The sequence below is a fragment of the Astyanax mexicanus genome, chromosome 1, assembly GCF_023375975.1.
Source record: "Astyanax mexicanus isolate ESR-SI-001 chromosome 1, AstMex3_surface, whole genome shotgun sequence".
Taxonomy (NCBI): Eukaryota; Metazoa; Chordata; class Actinopteri; order Characiformes; family Acestrorhamphidae; genus Astyanax; species Astyanax mexicanus.
Genome location: NC_064408.1, coordinates 129,382,762 through 129,404,348, shown reverse-complemented (window position 1 = coordinate 129,404,348; position 21,587 = coordinate 129,382,762). Strand labels below are relative to the sequence as shown.

At 37.8% G+C, this 21,587-nt stretch overlaps 2 protein-coding genes across 2 annotated transcripts in view; one reads left to right on the top strand and one right to left on the bottom strand.

The window, feature by feature from the left end:
• LOC111196242 (zinc finger protein 239-like) overlaps positions 1–21,587 on the bottom strand; it is a 443,969-nt gene that overhangs the window by 390,026 nt on the left and 32,356 nt on the right. The window lies entirely within an intron of this gene.
• On the top strand, positions 1,186–14,623 carry alkbh8 (alkB homolog 8, tRNA methyltransferase). The gene is made up of 11 exons (XM_022685851.2): positions 1,186–1,353; positions 3,157–3,391; positions 3,884–4,018; positions 4,664–4,759; positions 5,385–5,489; positions 7,594–7,664; positions 7,759–7,865; positions 8,339–8,490; positions 10,394–10,650; positions 12,127–12,276; positions 13,976–14,623. Exons 1-11 carry the CDS (start codon positions 1,219–1,221, stop codon positions 14,465–14,467), a joined length of 1,935 nt encoding a protein of 644 aa, XP_022541572.2. The 5' UTR covers positions 1,186–1,218; the 3' UTR covers positions 14,468–14,623.

Genomic DNA, 21,587 nt, shown 5'->3' with positions numbered 1-21,587 from the left:
ATAAAAACATAAATACATACGTTTATATGGGACAACAAACATAAAATGATTAATATTAATATTTAATTCGTATTAATATTTGTTTTTTTATTTTCATTTCTGCATTTATTTCTCTATTATTTAATATTTACTGCATTATTTTAGTATTATTATAATATTAATTTTAATTTAATGGCTATATTCTTTTTAATATTTAATATTTGTCTAAATGTACATTGTTAACTTTTGTTCAGTGTATGTATTAATTATCTTCATTATCACCTGAAAGATGAATAGATAAATAAATAACTCAAACAATAAATAATACATACAGACAGAATATAAAAAAATATATAGGCATTAATAAAAATAGTAAACAAATCGAAATCGAGGAATATATCAATACATAAATACAGTCGTTTTTTTCTAGTCGTTTTAGTTATAGAATATATATTTATAGAAAATATTAATTCAGTTTGTCACACATCATTTATTAAATTATTAATTTATTCATTTTTAATTTTGGGAGATCTGGTCCTCCGCAGATAATCTAAAGATAGGGCAACTAGAAATACAAAGAATATAAATTTTCCTTATCGTTCATGATATTGATTGACTATTAAATATATTTTAATAAAATGGATTCACATTCACTATTTGCTTTACAATCCACACTTTTATTCATTAATTATTGTTATTCTGATGTGATTTTTATGGAATTTGTGAGTCTGAAAATCTGAATAAGTAAAAAAAAAAAATCCAGCCAATCAGCTCACAGTAGCTTAACGCTAACACATTTACTGCCTAAAACCTGTTTACTGTAGAAAACCTGAAATATGTAGATATATTTTCTTTGCTTCATTAGAAAAACATATATCTCATTTGTGTAAAATGTAATTAATATTCTGGAGAAGTAGTTAGGAAGTATTTTTAATTTGTGTTTTTAGCCTTTTAGCTCCATTCACCCCCATTCATTTTGCTCTCCCTCGCGGGCTCCCTCTAGCGGTGTGGAGGGTGTGTTATCTGATATAACGGGGGAGAATCAGTTAAATTCAACTAAAATGAGTTCAAATCACTATAATATAGAGTATTGTAGTGAGATAGAGGTGTTTTTATTATCACAGGAGAAATAAAAGCTGTGGATCAGGATATTACAGCGTAAATGAGAAGTTTTCTACAGGCGGAACTGATGTTGTGGGCACGTGTTGCAGCAGGGACGGGTTTAGCGGGAGCGCAGTGATGGAGGGAGCAGTGGAGAACATGAGGAGGGAGAAGAGGAGTAAAAAAGACCTGAAAGTTCTGAAGAGAGAGAGAAAGACCCAGCATACACTCCTCAAACACGCAGGAATCACCACCACCCAGCAGCCCACACAGGTAACTTACACCTGCACTGCACACCTGAGCTACACACCTGAACCACACCTGTACTGTATTCATACAACTTTCACTTTTACACATTTTGTCTCCTTAAAACCGCAAACTTGAGATTTTATGTTATTTGATAGATCAGCACAAAGTAGCACGTAATTGTTCAAAATGTTAATCAAATGAAAATCAGAAAAGTGTTATGTGCTGAACTGTGCACCAGACTGAGACTGGTCTGTTGTGGGTAATTGTGTTATGAAGATGTCAGTTCATGGGACAGAGCTTAGTTTAGTAAACTTTTGTGTCTGATATATTGTTTAGGATGTTGAGTTTTGTGTCGAATGAATGATCGTTATTTTAGTATACAGTAGTATAAGCCAATATACATATTATATGTGGTTATTTAAAGAACAAATCAAACGAATGGATTAACAGATAATAAATAAATAATACAGTTGTTATGAGAAAACGTTTATTTAAAATATATATATATATTATTTATATATATATATATATATATATATATATATATATATATATATACACACAATATATACATATAGAGGACATTATTTCTTAGATTTGTACAGATTTCTGTGGATTTTGTGTAAAAATGTTTTTATTTTTGAGGAAGTGGTTAACTAAAAACACCAGCACACAATAAAAAATAACACTGCTGCAAGTGCCCCGTCTCATAGGTTTCAGGCCTGCGGTGGGCGTCCCTTATTTTAAATTCTGAAAGGTGGCAACCCTGGCTTTGATCATCTAGAGACTAAGATTTTTTTTTTTTTACCCCATTCCTCTTTTTATTTTTAGCTTTGTTTATTGGGTTTTTAAGAGTTCTTGGTATTTACAGCATTACTCATACTTATACTCATAACTTTCACATTTTAAATGCATAACCATATATGAAGAATTAGTAATAAAGTCACAGTAATAAATACTTTAAGTACATTTCTGTTTTTTTCTTCTTTTTGGAGTTATAATTAATTATCCAGTGTATTCCATGTTCATATGTGAATTTAGGCTATTATGTCTCAGTTCTGTGATTCTGTACGTGTTCTCCACATTGTGGAATTTGTAGAGCTCTAATTCAGCCTATAGAATATGAGGTGTTATGAATGTGTATAGGGATCTTCATTGTTGCGGGATTCTACTGCATATCAATAATAGCCTGATTCCCGCAAGGGGAAGATATTAATGAAGTGTTCTCTGCGGGATGCGTTCAGGAGCATCATGGCTCCCATAAAAACTCATTTCTCCTCAGACTACTCTAAAGTATATCCATGTCTGGTAAAAGTAAAAAACAATGTAAGTCTTGCCCACTGCACAGTTTATCAATTCATCTATATATATAATATAATATAATGGCAATATAACACTAAATATCAATATTAACACACACTATACACACTATACTTTTTTTTTGTTATTTATTTCTCTATTTTTTTGTTGTTTTAAAATGTACAATCTGTTTTGTTCTACACTCTAGAAATTGTGTATCTCTGAATCAGTTTACTATTATTCTTCTTTTACTTTACTTTTAAAACTTTGTGACTCAGGCTTTGGCAACAAAAATGTAGCATTATTTGTCATGCCAATAAAGCACATTGAATTGAATTGAATATATATATATATATATATATATATATATATATATATATATATATATATATATATATATATATATATATATATGTGTGTGTGTGTGAAATACATTTTTGCAACTTGGGATGTCTGAACAGCGTGTAAACCTCCTCCACCATGTCTTGCGGCTGTACTGTAGCTGTGTATCTCTGTGTGTTTGTGCAGTATCTGGTGGTATCTAATGGAGGCTTGGGGAACGGCGTTAGCAGGGAGGTGCTGTTGGAGGTTCTTAAAGAAGGGGGCGCTGTAGAGTCGCTGCTCATGCCTCCCAATAAACCGTACTCGTACGTTACGTACGCCTCGGTGGAGGACGCTCAGAACGCCCACCGGCTGCTGAACGGACGAACTCTGAACGGTCAGGATCAGGAAGTTACGCTGTACCTCAGCTACGTCCACCAAGGTAAACCCAGCAGACCCCCATACTGCCCTTATATACCATATACTCCTATTTAATTTAGTTACATTTTCATTAAATTAATCCTATTATATACATTTCATCATACATTAGCATCATATCTTCAGTGCTAATTAGTGGGGTATGAGTTTTCATTACTTGTTAGCTACATTAGCTTCATTATCTTCAGCGCTAATTGTTGGGGTTTAAACTTTCATTGCTTGTTAGCTACATTAGCATCATATCTTCAGTGCTAATTAGTGAAGTATAAGCTTTCATTGCTTGTTAGCTACATTAGCATCATATATTCAGAGCTAATATTATATACATTTTTATCATACATCAGCATCATATCTTCAGCACTGAATGTTAGGCAATAAGCTTCCATTGATTGTTACATTAGCATCATATCTTTAGTGCTAATTTTTAAAGCATATGTTTGCGATACTTTGTCACTCTAATCCTGTTCCGTTCCTTTGATCTCTCTTTTTGTCTCAGTGTGCGGGGAGGTCATTGAGGTAGCCCCGCCTCTTCCTCCCGGTCTCTCTGTGGTGGAGGACTTTGTATCTCCGGAGGAGGAGGCGGAGCTTCTGGAGGCGGTGGACTGGACCTCGCACCCCGAGGAGCTCACAGGTCAGAAATGTGGGGGTATTGATCTGGTGATCAGAATACTGCGCTTCACAAAGCACTAAGCGCTGCCACTATGATTCAAATGTTGGTGTTCGAATCCTGTTCATGCAGCTTGCGTCAGCTGCCAGAGCCCAGAGAGAGCACAGTTGGTCTTGCTCTCTCTGGGTGGGTACAGTAGATGGCGCTCTTTACCCTCATCACTCCTAGGGTGATGTGGATCAGCACAAGGCTGCGTCTGTGAGCTGATGTATCAGAACCGAGTGTTAGCGCTGTGATGCTACTCAGCAAAAAGAGTTCAAAAAGAAGCGGAGTCTGACTTCACGTGTCGGAGGAGGCGTGTGCTAGTCTTCACCCTCCTGGTGTGTTGGAGCATCACTAGTCATAGAGGGAGTCCTAATGAGTGGGTTGGGTAATTGGCTCTGTAAAATTAGGGTGAAAATGGCATAAAAATTTTAAATAAAGTTAAAAAAAAAAAAAAAAAAAAAGATACTCTTAACAGCCTACAATAAGCATGGGATTTCGTCCCACTTTTAGTTGCCACGTGAACATAACCTTTTTTAACTAAAATCACTAAAATTGTAGCATTTGTAATTTGGTACAATTATTGTTCATCTTAGTTCTGTTTTTAAAACCTGTTTTTTCTTTTAGTGCAAAAAGAACTGAAACACAGAAGAGTGAAGCATTATGGGTATGAGTTTCGGTATGACAACAACAATGTGGACAAAGACAAACCGCTACCTGGAGGTAAGATTTTTTATTCATTTATTATTTTTATTTATTTTAAAGTTCCACTTACCGTCTAGAACTTCACTCCATCACACAGTGCTACCAGCACGAGTGCTGCTGCAGCTCAACATGCTTGGAGGAGAACACTAACCACTAACTGCTACTAGTGTTACATCAGCTAACAGATGCCCACAGATGATGGTAGAAGAGTTAGAGAGAGAGAGAGAGAGAGAGAGAGAGAGAAAGACTGAGAGAGAGAGAGAGAGAAAGATGCAGAGACAGACAGACCCACAGAGTGACTGAGAAAGAAAGAACTTTGCTTCCCTGCATTTTAGCTAAGATCAAATATAAAAAATATTGAAAGAAGGAGACAGAAAGAGAGAGACAATGAGAAATAAATAGAGACAAATAGACACAGAGAATTAGAGAGAGTAAGAGAATTTAATTGTGTGAGACAAAAGTGTAAAGTAATCACTTTTTAGACACTTTTTTTTAATTCAGTAATATGAGATGAACGACATGTTGGCACTGATGGAGCAAAAATTTATTTGTCTGTTTTTGTAGGTAACTGGTGCGCACCAGTAAAAGCAGTGTAAATAACTCTGATCCAGTGATGAACCCCCTGTCGCTCTGCTGTGTGCAGGTTTACCACCACAGTGTGGCGCTGTGCTGCAGAGGTGTCTGTCTGAAGGTCACGTCGACTTCCTGCCTGATCAGCTGACAGTGAATCAGTACCAGAGAGGACAGGGTGAGTCTCAGCAGAGCTCTGATACCGTCTAACCTCTATATCTCTCACACCAGCAGAGTAACGGTTCAGAAAACTCACCGTTCAGTTCACACCTCGGTATAAACCGGTTCCGTACCTTTTAGTACGGTTTTTGTGCGCTTTTGGTAGGATTTCGGTACATTTCCGACATGTTTTTGGTACCGTTTTGGTGCGATTTCAGTCCATTTTTGGTGCATTTTTTGTACTGTTTCAGTAAATTTTCGGTACATTTTTAGTTCGTTTTTGGGGCGTTTTTGGTGCGATTACAGTACATTTTCTGTAAATTTTTAGATTTCAGTACATTTTCGGTACATTTTTAGTACGGTTTCAGTACGTTTTTGGGGCCATTTCAGTACATTTTCAGAAAATTTTTAGATTTCAGTACATTTTCGGTACATTTTTTGTACGGTTTCAGTGCGTTTTTGGTGAGATTTCAGTACATTTTCGGTACATTTTTTGTACGGTTTCAGTGCGTTTTTGGTGAGATTTCAGTACTTTTTCTGTACATTTTTTGTACGGTTTCAGTACATCTTCAGTACGTTTTTGGTGTGTTTTTGGTATGGTTTTGGTGCGATTACAGTACATTTTCTGTAAATTTTTAGATTTCAGTACATTTTCGGTACATTTTTAGTACGGTTTCAGTAAGTTTTTGGTGCGATTTCAGTACATTTTCGGTACATTTTTAGTACAGTTTCAGTACGTTTTTGGTACGGTTTTGGTGCGATTTCAGTACATTTTCGATAAATTTTAGGTACGTTTTCGGAAGGCTTGGTGTAAAAAAAAAAAAAACAGGCTGGTTATTCTGTACAACCTCACTTTTATTAACTTCATAATATGAATGAATCTTTATTATAATCATGTTTAGTTGTTTGGGATGGGATGTTGTAACGGGGCTCGAGCTCTTTTATTAAATACTGAAACCAAGGTTCTCTCCTACTGTCTGCATGAGATGCATCTTGTTGGAACAAACAAACAATGGGTCTGAAATATCAGCTTTAGATTGTTCACATTAAATTATATTAGTGGTGTCACAAATCTCTAGTCAGAGTTCCAGTCAGAGCTAAACTTCTCAGCACAGGCTAAGTCAGTAGCGAGTTGCTAATAGCAACAGTGCTACAGCTACACCTTTCCTCCATTAGATCCACATTATGGCCATTGGTTCCACAAGTCTACTATAGACTCCTTTCAGCAGAGGGAAGCTGTAAGATCTGAAGTGCTGTAAGATTTTGTGGGAAAACAAAACTGCACTGACTTTAGACTTGATAATAAAACACAGTGGATCAACACCAGCAGATGACAGACATGACTCTCCAAACCATCACTGATCATCAGTAAATTTTACATTTCATTTAAAGTAAATCAAGGGAGCAGAGTCTGGAGGAAGAGTGGAGAGACACACAGTCCAAACTGCTCGAGGTCTAGTGTGAAGTTTCCACCAATCAGTGATGGTTTGGAGAGACATGTCATCTGCTGGTGTTGATCCACTGTGTTTTATTATCAAGTTCAAATCTTACAGCACTTCATTCTTCCCTCTGCAACTGACAACTTTTATGGAGATGCAGATTTCATTTTCCAGCAGGACTTGGCACACTGCCCACACTGCCAAAAGTACCAATTGGTCTTATATAATATTCTAATTTTTTTGAGAAACTGGTTTTTGGGTTTTCATTGGCTGCAAGCTTCATAATCATCAACAATAAAGAAATAAACGCTTTAAATAGATCACTCTGTGTTTAATACATCTATATAATATATGAGTTTTACATTTTTAACTGAATTACTGAAACAAAGTAACTTTTCAATGATATTCTAATATTTTTATTTTGAGATGCTAGACTAATATTTCTGCAAAAAAATCGTGTTCCAGTGTCATTTTAACGTAATTTATCATAACGTGGAACCTTATTTGTATTGATTGGCTTAATTTGTGTTAATTCTGAATAAGTTTCTCAATTAATTTTACAGAGATTATCAAAAATAATCTGTGGAATTCTCATTTAAACTGAACATTTACAAATGCCAGTATTTCAGTGCATTTTTCTGGTGAATTCTGAATGTAAATGAGAGTGTTTTTGTTTATTTTTAGGAATCCCGCCGCATGTGGACACTCACTCTCCGTTTGAGGACACTATCCTCTCTCTCAGTCTGGGGGCGAAGGTTCGTAATCAGACGTCCGATCATGTGCTGATACAATAATAAGATGATAATAAATTATGATGATTTAATATTAAATAAACTGCTCTGATCTCAGACCGTGATGGATTTCCGTCACCCTGATGGGCGGGCGGTTGCCGTGGTGTTGCCGGGGCGGAGTCTGCTGGTGATGAAGGGAGAGAGCCGATACCTCTGGACCCACGGGTGAGAACAATTTAATAATGCTCAATTTTACATTAAACCCATATAAAAATTCATCTAGTGGCCAAAACCGCTAGTGGTTGCTGTGGTGTTGCTGGGTGGTGTTCCTTATGCCAGCACTACACAAACAGCACTACCTTCAGTCCGAAGTCCGAATAAAGTCAGAATAAAGTCTGAGGCCTTTAGGAGTGAATCCAAGTTGAGTTTTAAGTCGTTGTGAGCACAAATCTGAATCACTGATCAATTAATTTAATTTATGTAATTATATGTACATGCATACACAAATAAATACATAAAAACACACATTATATGTATCACTTTCCTTAATTTTGCTATTTATAGATATATATTTAATAAAATGAATTTTCAATTTGGTAAAATCAAAGAAACTGTGGTCTGTTATTTTTTTCCAGATCTGTTTATCAATCTTTATGTATATATTTATATATGTTGTTTTGCCTGTGTGTGTGCACCAGTATAACCCCTCGGAAGTTTGATGTAGTTCCTGCTTCAGAGGACGAGGGTTCAGGGGTCGTGACCTCTGACCTCAGTAACCTGACCCTGAGCCGCCGCGGCACCAGGACCTCATTCACCTTCCGCAAGATCAGACACTCGCCCTGCGACTGCGGTAACACACACACACACACACACACACACACACACACTACACACACAAACAAACAAACAGAAGCTTAATTTTTTTTAATTTTGTATAAACAATTATAATACAAAAAAAAATGCAAACTATTTATAAAAAATGACATTTAAAACAGAATTAAAATGAATATAATTCAAATATAATAAACAAATGTAAGACATAGTACAGAACAATGTTAAACGAATGAAAAGTAAGAACAAAAAACAGCACAAGCAATTGAAGCACTAAATGTAAGGTAAATTTATGTTTTATTCTTTTTCTTAAAAGTTTCCAGTCTGAGAACATCTCACAGCTTCTGCAAGTTTATTCTGCAGCATAAACTGAACTCTTAAAAACAGAACTGCATCCAACAGTATGCTTAGGGTAAATATTTGTATTTTAGGCAAAAGTAATGCTCTCAAAGTATCGTGTCGGTATCAGTATCTGTATAAAAATAAAAACGATACCCAGCTCTAATGTTGACTTGGTAAAAGACTTCTGTCTTGTCCCTGTTTAGCTCCAGAAACACACACAGATGTCGTCACGTCTTTGCCCTGTTTCCCTTTCTGTGCTTGTGTTTCTCTGTGTGTCTTTACCTTTTCCTCGTGCCTGTAATTTCATGGACGCAGCGAGTAATCCTTGGTATGGTACCAGGCTGGCGATCCGGTCCACTCCCTTCTCTCGTGACGTACAGGGCTCCCTCTCACCTGGGCGGGATTTTCGGGGCGGTTAGCCTGGTGCAGTTAGCCTCAGTCCTCCTTACAGGGTATGCCGGGCTACTCGGGAGTAGTACCTTTCCCTGCACCAACCCATCTACCGCTGCTTGTTTCCTCACCTGCCCGCCTCCACCTTCCACGCCAGCTCGCGTGCATGTGCCTCCTCCTTCCCGTTGCCATGCCACCAGCTAGTGATACCTGTCGTCACAGTGCCACGCTGTCAGCTCCTTCTCCCAGGACTGTGTTCAGCCCCAGGTCTCGCTTTCTGAGGGCATCCCCTAGACCTCCTGAAAACTTCCCGAAGAACTGTGCCCAGGCTTGCCTCACAGAATTCCCATTCCACATTTGCCAGTCCTGGGCACCCTCCTTTGTTATTACCCTTGTCTCTGCCTGTCCTGGTCACTGTTTCTGTCTGTGTTCCTGTTCCTGTCTTTGGTGGTTTTTCTGTACCCATTCCTGTTACTGTGTTTGTGTCTGTTCCTGATAATTTTTTGGTCCCTGTTCCCCCGTCCAGTCTTGTTCAGTCCCAGTCACCATTTGCGTCCCTGTCCAGTCCGCATGTCAGCTCCCTGCCCAGTCTGTGTCCAGTCCTCTCTCCATTTGTGCCCAAGGCCGAGTCTTGTGTCGAGTCCCTGGTCTTATCCTTTGTTATTCCTGGCCCCTCTCTTCCACCTGCCCCCAAGGTTCGGTTTTATGCACCTCCGGAGTTGCGCATTTAGGGGGGGGGTCTTCTGTCACGTCTTTGCCCTGTTTCCCTTCTGTGTGTGTTTACCATTTCCTCGTGCTTGTCATTTCCCCAAGTGCTCTGTCTGTGTTCATTTGTAGCTCCGCCCCTCATTAATCAGTCCCAAGGTGTTTCCTGTTCACTTTCCGGCCTTGTGTGTGTATTTAAGCTCCTGTGTCTTCAGTGTTAGTTTGTCGGTTCTTGGGCGTGTACAGGTCTGTCTCGGCTGCGTTTCTTTTTGTCTGTTCTTGTTATCCAGTTTGTAGTTTCTAGGTTTCTTTGTTTTCTGTTCTTTAGTACATGATTACTTTTGTGTGCGTCCCGCTCTCCTCGTCCTTCCTTGCTGCACCCGTGACAAATGTGCTTGTTTTGTAAAGTGGAATGTGTATATAAGTGCAGTTCTCTTTATTTAAACTTTAAATAATGTTTATGTATTATTCCCTGTGTTTTACAGCGTACCCATCTGTATGCGACAGCCAGCGCCCGCCCTCCCCTCCATCACTTCCGGTGGCCAATAGCGATGCGTGTCGCCTGGAGACGCAGTACGTTCACAATGTGTACGAGGAAATCTCCGCCCACTTCAGCAGCACGCGCCACTCCCCCTGGCCCCGGGTCCGAGACTTCCTTCTGTCACTGCAGCCTGGAGACACGCTGGCGGACATCGGCTGTGGAAACGGAAAATACCTCGGAATCAACCCTCAAGTTTTATCGGTAAGACCTAATGATGTGTATGGGGCGCTCTATAATGCTCTATAATGTTCATATGATCCACAACACGCTCATTCTGACAGACTGTAATACACTACAGGAAGTGTAGGGGTCGCTCTATAATGCTCTATAATGTTCATATGATCCACAACACGCTCATTCTGACAGACTGTAATACACTACAGGAAGTGTAGGGGTCGCTCTATAATGCTCTATAATGTTCATATGATCCACAACACGCTCATTCTGACAGACTGTAATACACTACAGGAAGTGTAGGGGTCGCTCTATAATGCTGTATAATGTTCATATGATCAACAACACACTCATTCTGACAGACTGTAATACACTACAGGAAGACTGTAGGGGGCGCTCTATAATGCTCCATATAATGTTCATATGATCCACAACACGCTCATTCTGACAGACTGTAATACACTACAGGAAGTGCAGGGGGAGCTCTATAATGTTCATATGATCCACAACACGCTCATGACAGACTGTAATACACTACAGGAAGCATAGGGGGAGCTCTATAATGCTCTATAATGTTCATATGATCCACAACACGCTCATGACAGACTGTAATACACTACAGGAAGTGTAGGGGGAGCTCTATAATGTTCATATGATCCACAACACGCTCATTCTGACAGACTGTAATGCACTACAGGAAGTGTAGGGGGCGATCTATAATGCTCTATAATGTTCATATGACTGTAATACACTACAGGAAGCGTAGGGGGCACTCTATAATGCTCTATAATGTTCATATGATCCACAACACGCTCATTCTGACAGACTGTAATACACTACAGGAAGCGTAGGGGGCGCTCTATAATGCTCTATAATGTTCATATGATCCACAACACGCTCATTCTGACAGACTGTAATGCACTACAGGAAGTGTAGGGGTCGCTCTATAATGCTCTATAATGTTCATATGATCCACAACACGCTCATTCTGACAGACTGTAATGCACTACAGGAAGTGTAGGGGTCGCTCTATAATGCTCTATAATGTTCATATGATCCACAACACGCTCATTCTGACAGACTGTAATACACTACAGGAAGTGTAGGGGTCGCTCTATAATGCTCTATAATGTTCATATGATCCACAACACGCTCATTCTGACAGACTGTAATACACTACAGGAAGTGTAGGGGTCGCTCTATAATGCTCTATAATGTTCATATGATCCACAACACACTCATTCTGACAGACTGTAATGCACTACAGGAAGTGTAGGGGTCGCTCTATAATGCTCTATAATGTTCATATGATCCACAACACGCTCATTCTGACAGACTGTAATGCACTACAGGAAGTGTAGGGGTCGCTCTATAATGCTCTATAATGTTCATATGATCCACAACACGCTCATTCTGACAGACTGTAATACACTACAGGAAGTGTAGGGGAGATGCTATAATGCTCTATAATGCTCTATAATGCTCTGTTATGTGTGTGTGTAGGTGGGTTGTGACCGCAGTGCGAGTTTGGTGGGGATTTGTGCTGAACGTGGATTTCAGGCGTTTGTTTCAGACGGTCTTAACGTTCCGTTACGGAGCTCCAGTTTTGACGCCTGCATCTCCATCGCCGTCATCCATCATTTCTCCACACAGGTACTGCACTCAGCTCTGATTAAACTCAGTATCAGATTTTAATCCACTGTGTTTGGATTATAATCAACTGTTTTCTAATTTCTGACTTCCCCAGGAAGTAAATTCCATTTGTTTAATGATTTATTGACTTATTTGTTTTAAGGCAAATAATAATATTTACAATAAAAGAGGGGACATTTTATTACAAAAAGAAGAAAATGAAAGATCAAAGTCGGAGGTCGTAGGGTCTACAAGAAATCTGGTCGTTGGGGTCTCTGTGACACTTTTTCATTCTAGTAACTCTGGCCACACCCTCAGCTATGGACATATAGTTTTTATAGTTCTACCCTATTTTGCACTAGTAGTTCATTCACTAGTTCATTCATCTACTGTTTACTGACTGTACTTTACTTTTATTTGATTGTTTTTATAACCCTCCAGTATCCAGACAATAAAGAACAATCCCAAAAAATATGGAAATGACCTGCACTGTCTGCGCCACATAATCTCCGGCAGCTCGATCCAGAACCTCCATACCGAGGCACTAATTGTCACTTTTAATTTTAGGGAAAAAAATGAAATTTGTAGGTTTTCTTTGGTCGCTTGTTCCAGTGCCATCTGACCAGTGATTCTCATTCCCCTCGGTTTGAAGTGTGCATCTAAAAAAAAATCTCTTGTTTGAGGAGCTAACAAGCCCCCTCCCTTCCCCCTAACCTACCCCTCCAGCTAGAGCTGGGCGATATGACCCCAAGTAAAAAAAAAAAAAAAAAAAAAAAAAAAAGGTGGTATTTTTTTTCCCCCTACTAAAAATCAAAACTACAAACTCAAGATAAAGAATTGGTTAAAAATTTAGTTTTCACTTAAATTTCCCCTTTGTGGTTAAAGTGCAACCAGAAACAAGCAAAAAAAACAAAAAAACTATTGTAAACAGTAAGTACATCTACTTTTTAACTTTAACTTTTAGAAAGCTTTCTCTAACATAGTTTAGGTACTGACACAATGTACCCTTAAACTTATATAAAAAATAAATTAATAAATAAACACACCCTCCAAAAATAAATAGAAATAAATAAAATGTGTTTTTTGATGAAACTAACAAAATGGAAAAGAAGTACAATTTAATAAGCTATTAAGTAAAGACTTTTCCCCTTTGGACTTGACCTGCAAAACAAAGCTTTTAAATAAGTGGCAGTGTTTATATAAAATTAGTAGTGGTGTCAATCGATAAAAAAAATTAATCTGATTAATCACAACAAAATTCTGTGATCGCATTTGTTTTCCTTCAAATGTTGTAGTGGATGTTTAAATGTAAATAAAAAAATGAATGTGAGAAATGTAAAATGCAACTATATGTATATTAGTGGTGTCACTTAAAATAAGCGCACTGTGAAATGCGGGAGCCCACAGGGGAGCGTCGGTGGTGGACAAGAGAAAAACGATTTTCATAAAAACACACTTTGTCCTAAACTGTAAACGCGAATTAATCAATAAAATCGATTAATCGCCCAGCTCTACCTCCAGCTTAACTCGAATTGGGACACCCCTACTCCTTGGCGTGAACGTGCAAAACAGAGAGGTAGGGGTAATAATGGGTGAAATGGGATTGGGCCGAAGACGTCTGGCTGACCCACATGGCAACAGCTTTAGCATTTAGCTCGTTAATTCTGATTGGTGTAATCTGATTGGGCCCCATGTATAATAGCGTGATGTGTGTTGTTAGGAGAGGAGGCTGGCGGCTGTTCGAGAGCTGGTGCGGCTGCTGAAGGTCGGAGGTCGAGCGCTGATCTACGTCTGGGCCAAAGAGCAGGAGTTCAACAAGCAGAAATCCAAATACCTCAAACCCAACCAGAACCAGCGGAACCTGGACCAGGGTTCTAGATCTGAAACGATGGAAACGATGCAAGGGGACGAGGAACATCAGCCTGAGAACTGTGTCTCCAGGTCGGAAGAACGTCAAACCAGACTGAGCGTCCACACCAACCGCACGGCCTTCGCTTCTCAGGACCTGCTGGTGCCGTGGCACCTTAAAGGCGGAGCAAAAGCAGAGGCCACGCCCACCCAGGCCCGAGTGTTTCACCGCTATTACCATGTCTTTCAGCAGGGGGAGCTGGAGGAGCTGTGCCGTTCAGTGAGCGGAGTTACGGTTCTGGAGAGCTACCATGATCAGGGGAACTGGTGTGTGGTGCTGAAAAAAACACAGAAAGACTTCTAACAAAAGTGTACAAAGTAAAAACTGCTTTTAACTTAATGATTCACATCAAAAAATAAAACATTATTATAATAAATTATTATTATTATCGTATTCTGTCATTGTTCTCAAGATTTAAAGAAGTTACCAAAAAAAAATAAAAGTTTGCCCCCTTCCTGATTTTCTGCATGTTTGTCACACTTAAATGTTTCGGAACATCAAACCAATTTAAATATTAGTCAGATGAGAGTGTCTAATATTAAGGGAGAAAAAAAATCCAAACCTACATGGCCCTGTGTGAAAAAGTGATTACCCCCTAAACCTAATAGCTGGTCGGGCCACCCTAAGCAGCAAAAACTGCAACCAAGCGTTTGCAAAAACTTGCAGTGAGTCTTTTACAGCTCTGTGGAGGAATTCTGTCTTCACTCATCTTTACAGAATTGTTGTAATTCAGCAACATTTGGAGGGTTTCCAGCAGAACTGGCCTTTTAAAGATCACATCACAGCAACTCAATCAGATTCAGGTCAGGACTTTGACTAGGCCACTCCAAAGTCTTCATTTTGTTTTTCTTAAGCCATTCAGAGGTGGACTTGCTGGTGTGTTTTTGGTCATTGTCCTGCTGGAGAACCCAAGTTCTGTTTTAGCTTGAGGTCACGAACAGATGGTCGGACATCATTCTCCTTCAGGATCTTTTGGTAGACAGCGAAATCCATAGTTCCATTTATTTATCACAGGAAGTCCTCTAGACCTTGACCATCACACCATCACACTGCCACCACCATGTTTTACTGTTGCTATAATGTTATTTTTCTGGAATGCAATGTTTCTTTTACACCAGATGTACTGAGACACACACCTTCCAAAGAGTTCAACTTTTGTCTCATCGCTCCACAGAATGTTTTCCCAAAAGTCTTGGGGATCATCAAGACGTGTTCTGGATAAATTGAGACGAGCTTTAACGTTCTTTTTGCTCAGCAGTGGTTTTGGTCTTGTCGTGGAAATCGACAAATGACAGACAAAGACCCGGGATGCCAAAAAGAGAAGTTCTTTATTTTAAAGTTGCAAAAGAAAAAACAGCAAGCAGGTAATAAAAATGAAGTAGTCAGAAAAATGGTGCCCCCCTCATCTGTCTCAGCTAGGCGTTTATATACATGTCACCGTGCATGCATGAGGTAATCTCCCCGTGACTTGGTTGGTACAAGTCACTACCATACATGGAATAAAAATTAGGGACACAGAGGAAAGAGGATGCTGAATAACACTGGACGTCTTGTTCTCTTGAAAAGAGGAACCGAAAACGCACGTAAGCTTTTTGGAGAGAGAAGTCAAGAATAATTCATAAATCAGAAAGCTCCATTTGCTATGACCCGCTTGTCTCCAGGCAGACCCCGGCTTTCTTTTCTTGGCCCTTAAGTCTGAATGAATAGCCTTGTCACAGGAGCAGAGAATATAAGTTCACATGACACTCAATGATAAAATACAAGAATATAGTGTAATACAAGAATACAGTGATCAACTCTGTTACAGGGAGTAATAATACTGATTGAATGATTAATAGGAATAATCAGTGTAATTGATTATGAATACATGAATAAGAATAATCAATGTAATTGATTATGAATACATGAAATAAATGTTGATTTTCCCTCAAAGTCTATTAACATTTTTGCCCGGTCTCTTTCTGATGCTGGAGGCATGAACTCTGATCTTAACTGAGGCAAGTGAGGCCTGCAGTTCTTTGGATGTTGTTGTGGGGTCTTTTGCAGAGGTGGAAAAAGTACTGAAAAAATGTAATTGAGTAGTAAAGTACCTTTACTTTGTTAAATTTCTACTCAATTAAAAGCAAAAGTACCCATCTAAAAATCTACTCAAGTAAAAGTAAAAAAGTACTCAATTAAAAATGTACTTTGGGTAAAAGTTACATAGTTACTTTTAATTATTTGACATCAAAAAGTACAACAATGAACTATTATTCCACATAATAATTTGGACCTTTCAGGCAGTATTTGTTCAGACCACCCCATAAAACATTTTCAAGGACAAGTGGCATAGGTTTCTATGATCCATTTTTTCTTTACTGTTAAAAAGTTATGGTCATATATGACTATAAACTGTATTTTTATAGTTGTACAGTTCATTATAATTTTTTTAACTTGCCATTGCTCTGCTTTAACTGCTATTTACGTGTTTTTACATTCAAGTAGATTGTTTAATGTTCCCAATAAAAACTTTAGGAATTATCATTAAAAACATGAAATCATACCAAAAAATTTTGGTCGGTGCATGGAATATTAATTTAGGCGTTAACACACGCTAGTCGATTAATTAACATACAGGATAACAAACACCTTTCCTCTCTATAAACCTTTACTGTTTTACAGAAAACCCTGAAGGGAGATTTCTGTCAAAGAATTTGCTTAGATAGGGCTGTCGGGATAACCGCAGAATAGCAATATTGACGAGAAAATCGATGCAAATGGGAAATAACTGCCGCATATGGTCCGCCAAAAGGGCCGCCTTTTATCGAAAAGAACGGCGTAAAAGGACGGTGTAAATAATCTGTGTGGGTTTTACGGCGTAATATACGATTTATATAGTATAACTATAGTAATATATGATTTCATGCCGCCGTTAAAAAAGCACAGAAGACACCGTTTCCCCCAGCATTTTTCGACCCTTTTGCCGCGTCGTACACTAAAACGCCGCTTTTTACGCCGTCTCATTGCACTGAGACGGCGTAAATAGCGGCGTTTTAGTGTCTCTCTTGACGCCGTAAAAAGCGGCGTTTAATAATAAGATAATGAGCTCCACCTTCCAGTTTAGAAAGCCAATACATTTAAACTCTGTTCAGCCAATGCTCTTACAGAGAGACTCAGTCTAAAGCAATTAACTGCAGATCCGAGCTCCTGAACCAGAGCTCTTCAGTTATTTAATTACTAATTTACAATATACCTTCTTTAAACATTCCCGCTGGTGCTCATGCATTTTATTAGTCTAATATTTATGCTGTTCAATGTAAAAATAAACTCTAGGTTTAGGTGAAAGCACAATGCTGTGCAGCTTCGCACTTTTTTTTTATCCAGACGGAAATAACATCACCTTGTCAGTATATCACACATGAAGAACCCTATTGTTGCAAAAACATCAGGGTTTCAATAAATGAATTTATTAATTTATTAAATTAGTTACAAATTATATAAGGAAGCTGATTCTTCTTATTCTTATTATAATATAAAAGTATATATTCTAATTAAATAATATTATTATCATTATTATTATCATTATAATTATTATTATTAGATGTAAATTATTCTTAATTTACTATCAATAATGTTATTGTTTTGTTGTTGTTTAAGCATAATATTATTAATATTAGTTTTTATGTTTCAACAGATCCCGTAATTTTTCTATTTCCATAAGGAAACAAGTAATGTCATTTACAGACATAGACTTACAAGTTACATATTTATAATATTTATATTTCTTATTATATTATATTTACTTCAGTCGCTTAGAAGACCTCCATTAAGTTATTTTTTGAAGGGTTTAGGCCATAAACAAGAAGAGCAACATATGCACACCCCCTCTAATGCGCAACATGGGCCAAAAATGGGAATTAATTTTCTACGTAAATTCAGGGCAAATGAAAATAAAAAAAAATCTAGGAAGTGAAATCCCATCATTTAGTTATTTATGATCCTGAATCTGACTCTTTACTTAGGAAAATCTATCCAATATCCAAACTCGAATATTCGAATATTCGTTTAAAAAACGGATTGAAAAAGAATTAAAGTAAAAAAAAAAAAAAAACTCACGGCCCCTTAATCCACTGCAAAGGTTTCCACGGACCCCCGGCTCCGAAAAAAAAAAGATTTCCCACCATCTGTACATTATCATTTATTTCACTTAAGTCCTGAATATATGGAGTGCATTATGTCTCCTTATGTTGTGCTACGAGACGTTTTCACCCCAAATTTGTAGTGTTTTTACCCCGGATTTTTTTGTTTTTTTTTACCCCGGATTTTTTTTGTTGTTACCCCGGATTTTTGTGTTTTCACCCCATATTTTTTTCTGTGTTTTTACCCCAGATTTCTTTATTATCCGCTGCGCAAGCTGGCCCAGTAAATTGATGTGTTTGTGTTGTAGGCTAGGTTTAGGCTATTTGCTTAAAAACAAACAAACAAAAAAAACGTTTGTTTACGAAGTATTTTATATTCTTAAACATTGTTAATTATATTACAGTAGAGGACAATCATTGTAAATTACTTTACTGTTCTTGGTCTGTTTCGGTTTAATGATTGTGCAGTGCATAGCCGTATTATTGATTTTGTATTTTTGCACTTGGGCTATAAGCTCAATATTGAATAGTTCGTTTGTTTAGAAATTATTTTATATTTTTAAACCATTTTAAATTATATTAGATAAGAGGAAACGCATTCAGACACCATTCTTGTAGACACGTCTGATTGGCTGAAGACTTTTGGCTGCTTTGTTGCAGTGAAAAGCTCCGCGAGCACACAGGGGGAAGTTGAGCGCGCGCACACTTTCAAAACATTAAGAACAGCCAGATAGCACACGAGAATGCTATTTGTGTGAGCACACCTATATTTTACACGTGAGCAAATAAAATCCGTGAGCGCTGCATGAAATAGGCTCTTGCGTTCAAAAAAGTTGCTCTCGACTATTGGCAGTAAAATGATGCCATAGTTATTATGATCAAATTTAAAAACTTAAAATTACAATAACAGTTTAAAAAAGACGTGTGTTTTCTTCATATGTATTTGTTTAAGTTTCCATCATTACTTTACATTACAAATGTTGTATTATGTCTTTTTTTAATTATCTATGTAAATTAATATTTATACAATTAATTTTACAATATATATTATACTTAGAGCTAAAACATAAAAAACATAAGTTTATTCTTTCAAAACCTAATTTCGTCACAAATACAACATTTGAAATAACATAAAAGGGCTGAATCATCATCAAGAGATCCGTTTTTTATTCAATTTATTTTTTATTTATATTTTTAAGAAATGATCAGAAATGTACATAGCCTAAATATGATTGGACTCCCTCAGTGTCCGATTTCTGCCCCCAAAATGGCCGAGGGCCACATTGGCATATTGGCGGTCCTCCGAGGGCCAGATGTAACTTATAAATGTAATAAAATGTAACCAAATGTAATATAAAATAAATGTAATTACTCCTTAATGTTAAATAACTCTCAATATATTATTTATTCAATCAAATATTACAGTTGCATGGAAAAAATGTTTGCTTGTTGCTCTATTAACATAAATCCTTTTAATTTGTCATGTTATGAAATCCAAAAACTCCATCAATCAAGAACCAAACTAGTCAAGTGAATAGAAATGACATCAAGTTATATTAACTTTGATCAAAACGTTTGATACTGAAATAAGGCTTAATAAATATAAAATCAAAAATTGTGAGCTGTTAAGAACATATTTAGCATTTCCTCAGATTTAGCAGTTCCTCATCCAACCACTAGTGGGAGCTGCAGCACAAGCCCGCAGTCTTTACTGAGTCAGAGCTACAGCCCAGCCACGGGCTACAGGGCTCAGCTGAGCCAGTCTGGAGCGTTTTTAAAATTTTTAAGTTCTTCTGTGTATGAAATAAAATAACCCCACTAACCAGATAATACAGCTCTCTACAGTTCATCTTTCAGCCCAAGCAGCTAACAGCAGCAGTTTAGAGCAGCGTCACGGAGGCACTGCTGGGATTACATTATAAACAGGTCAGTTAGCGCGCTGCTAACCTCAGGATGTTTATAACTACGGAGTTTAGAACACACCACGCTGCAGGGTTAGACTGTTGAAGGCTACTGAAGACTATTAAAGGCTATTGGAGGTTATTGAAAGGGTTATTGGAGCAGAAATCAGTAAAGGCTGGTTAGATAAGTGATTCACCTCCTCGACCTTTACTGCGGTGAAACTGTGACTAGCGCTGTCACAGTGATGTTTATTAACCTCATTAAAACAGATTTTGTCAGCTATTGTCTTATAAATATTTACACAGAACTTATATCTCTCCTAAAAAGCGTTTATTTTGGTCAGTAACACTCTTCGTAACACAAAAGGCATACCGGTCTTTCGCCTTGAAGCACAGCCGTCCGTCTGCATCAACTTTTCTTTTTCTGGACATTATGGGATAAACATTTGTATGTCTCAATTCCACCCGCGAAGTTACACCTTCCGTCCGGCAGGGTTTCCACATCAATAGGCTTGTTCGAGATGCGGCTGCGCCTCGCCTTGCTGGTCAGCGAGAGCAGCCGCGTGCAGGTGGGCGGGGTGGAGGAGCGGAGAAGTCAGGTCGGACAGTCTCCACCTGCAGCCCACGTGAACAACACAGGATCTCGCGATGAATGCGCTGTTTGTTTACTTCTGGTGTGAATAAAATCGCAAAAGTGAAACAGAGATAACATGAGTGTTATTAAATTGAGATAAAAACTTGTTATAAATATTCACAAAATATACTGTCATGTTACAGATGTATTGTGTAGCACTAAATTAATAATGGAATTAAATTTTTATTTGCAGACCAGCTTTTCTGTCCTTTGTTCTTGGAAATAAATACATCATGCTCATTTACACAGCTTTAATTGTTTAGCGCATTTCACAACACAAAAACAATAGAAGAAAAGAAAAGTAGATCTCAGTATAATAGTTATGTAGGTTTAAAGATAATTAATAAGAGCAGTTCAGGGCGCTTTATAAAACAGTAAAAATGATAGCAGTTGAGCTTTATTATGATATAAAATGCAGATTATGAACAAATAAATATTTTTGAATACTGCATGAAAATGAACTGTCTTGCTACTAGATATGACAGTGTAAATACTGTGTTTTTTAAGGGGTTTTAGAGGAGATATATATTTTAAAATAAATATTTTTGAATACTGCATGAAAATGAACTGTCTTGCTACTAGATATGACAGTGTAAATACTGTGTTTTTTAAGGGGTTTTAGAGGAGATATATATTTTAAAATAAAAAGATTCACACGTGATAGGTGTCGGTGGATCTTCTAACCAATGGGGATTAAGCTCTGTCGTCATCAGGGCGGCTCCAGGCTCCCGCAGTTGGTGGGAAGCAACTGCAGCGCCTGGGTCAGACGG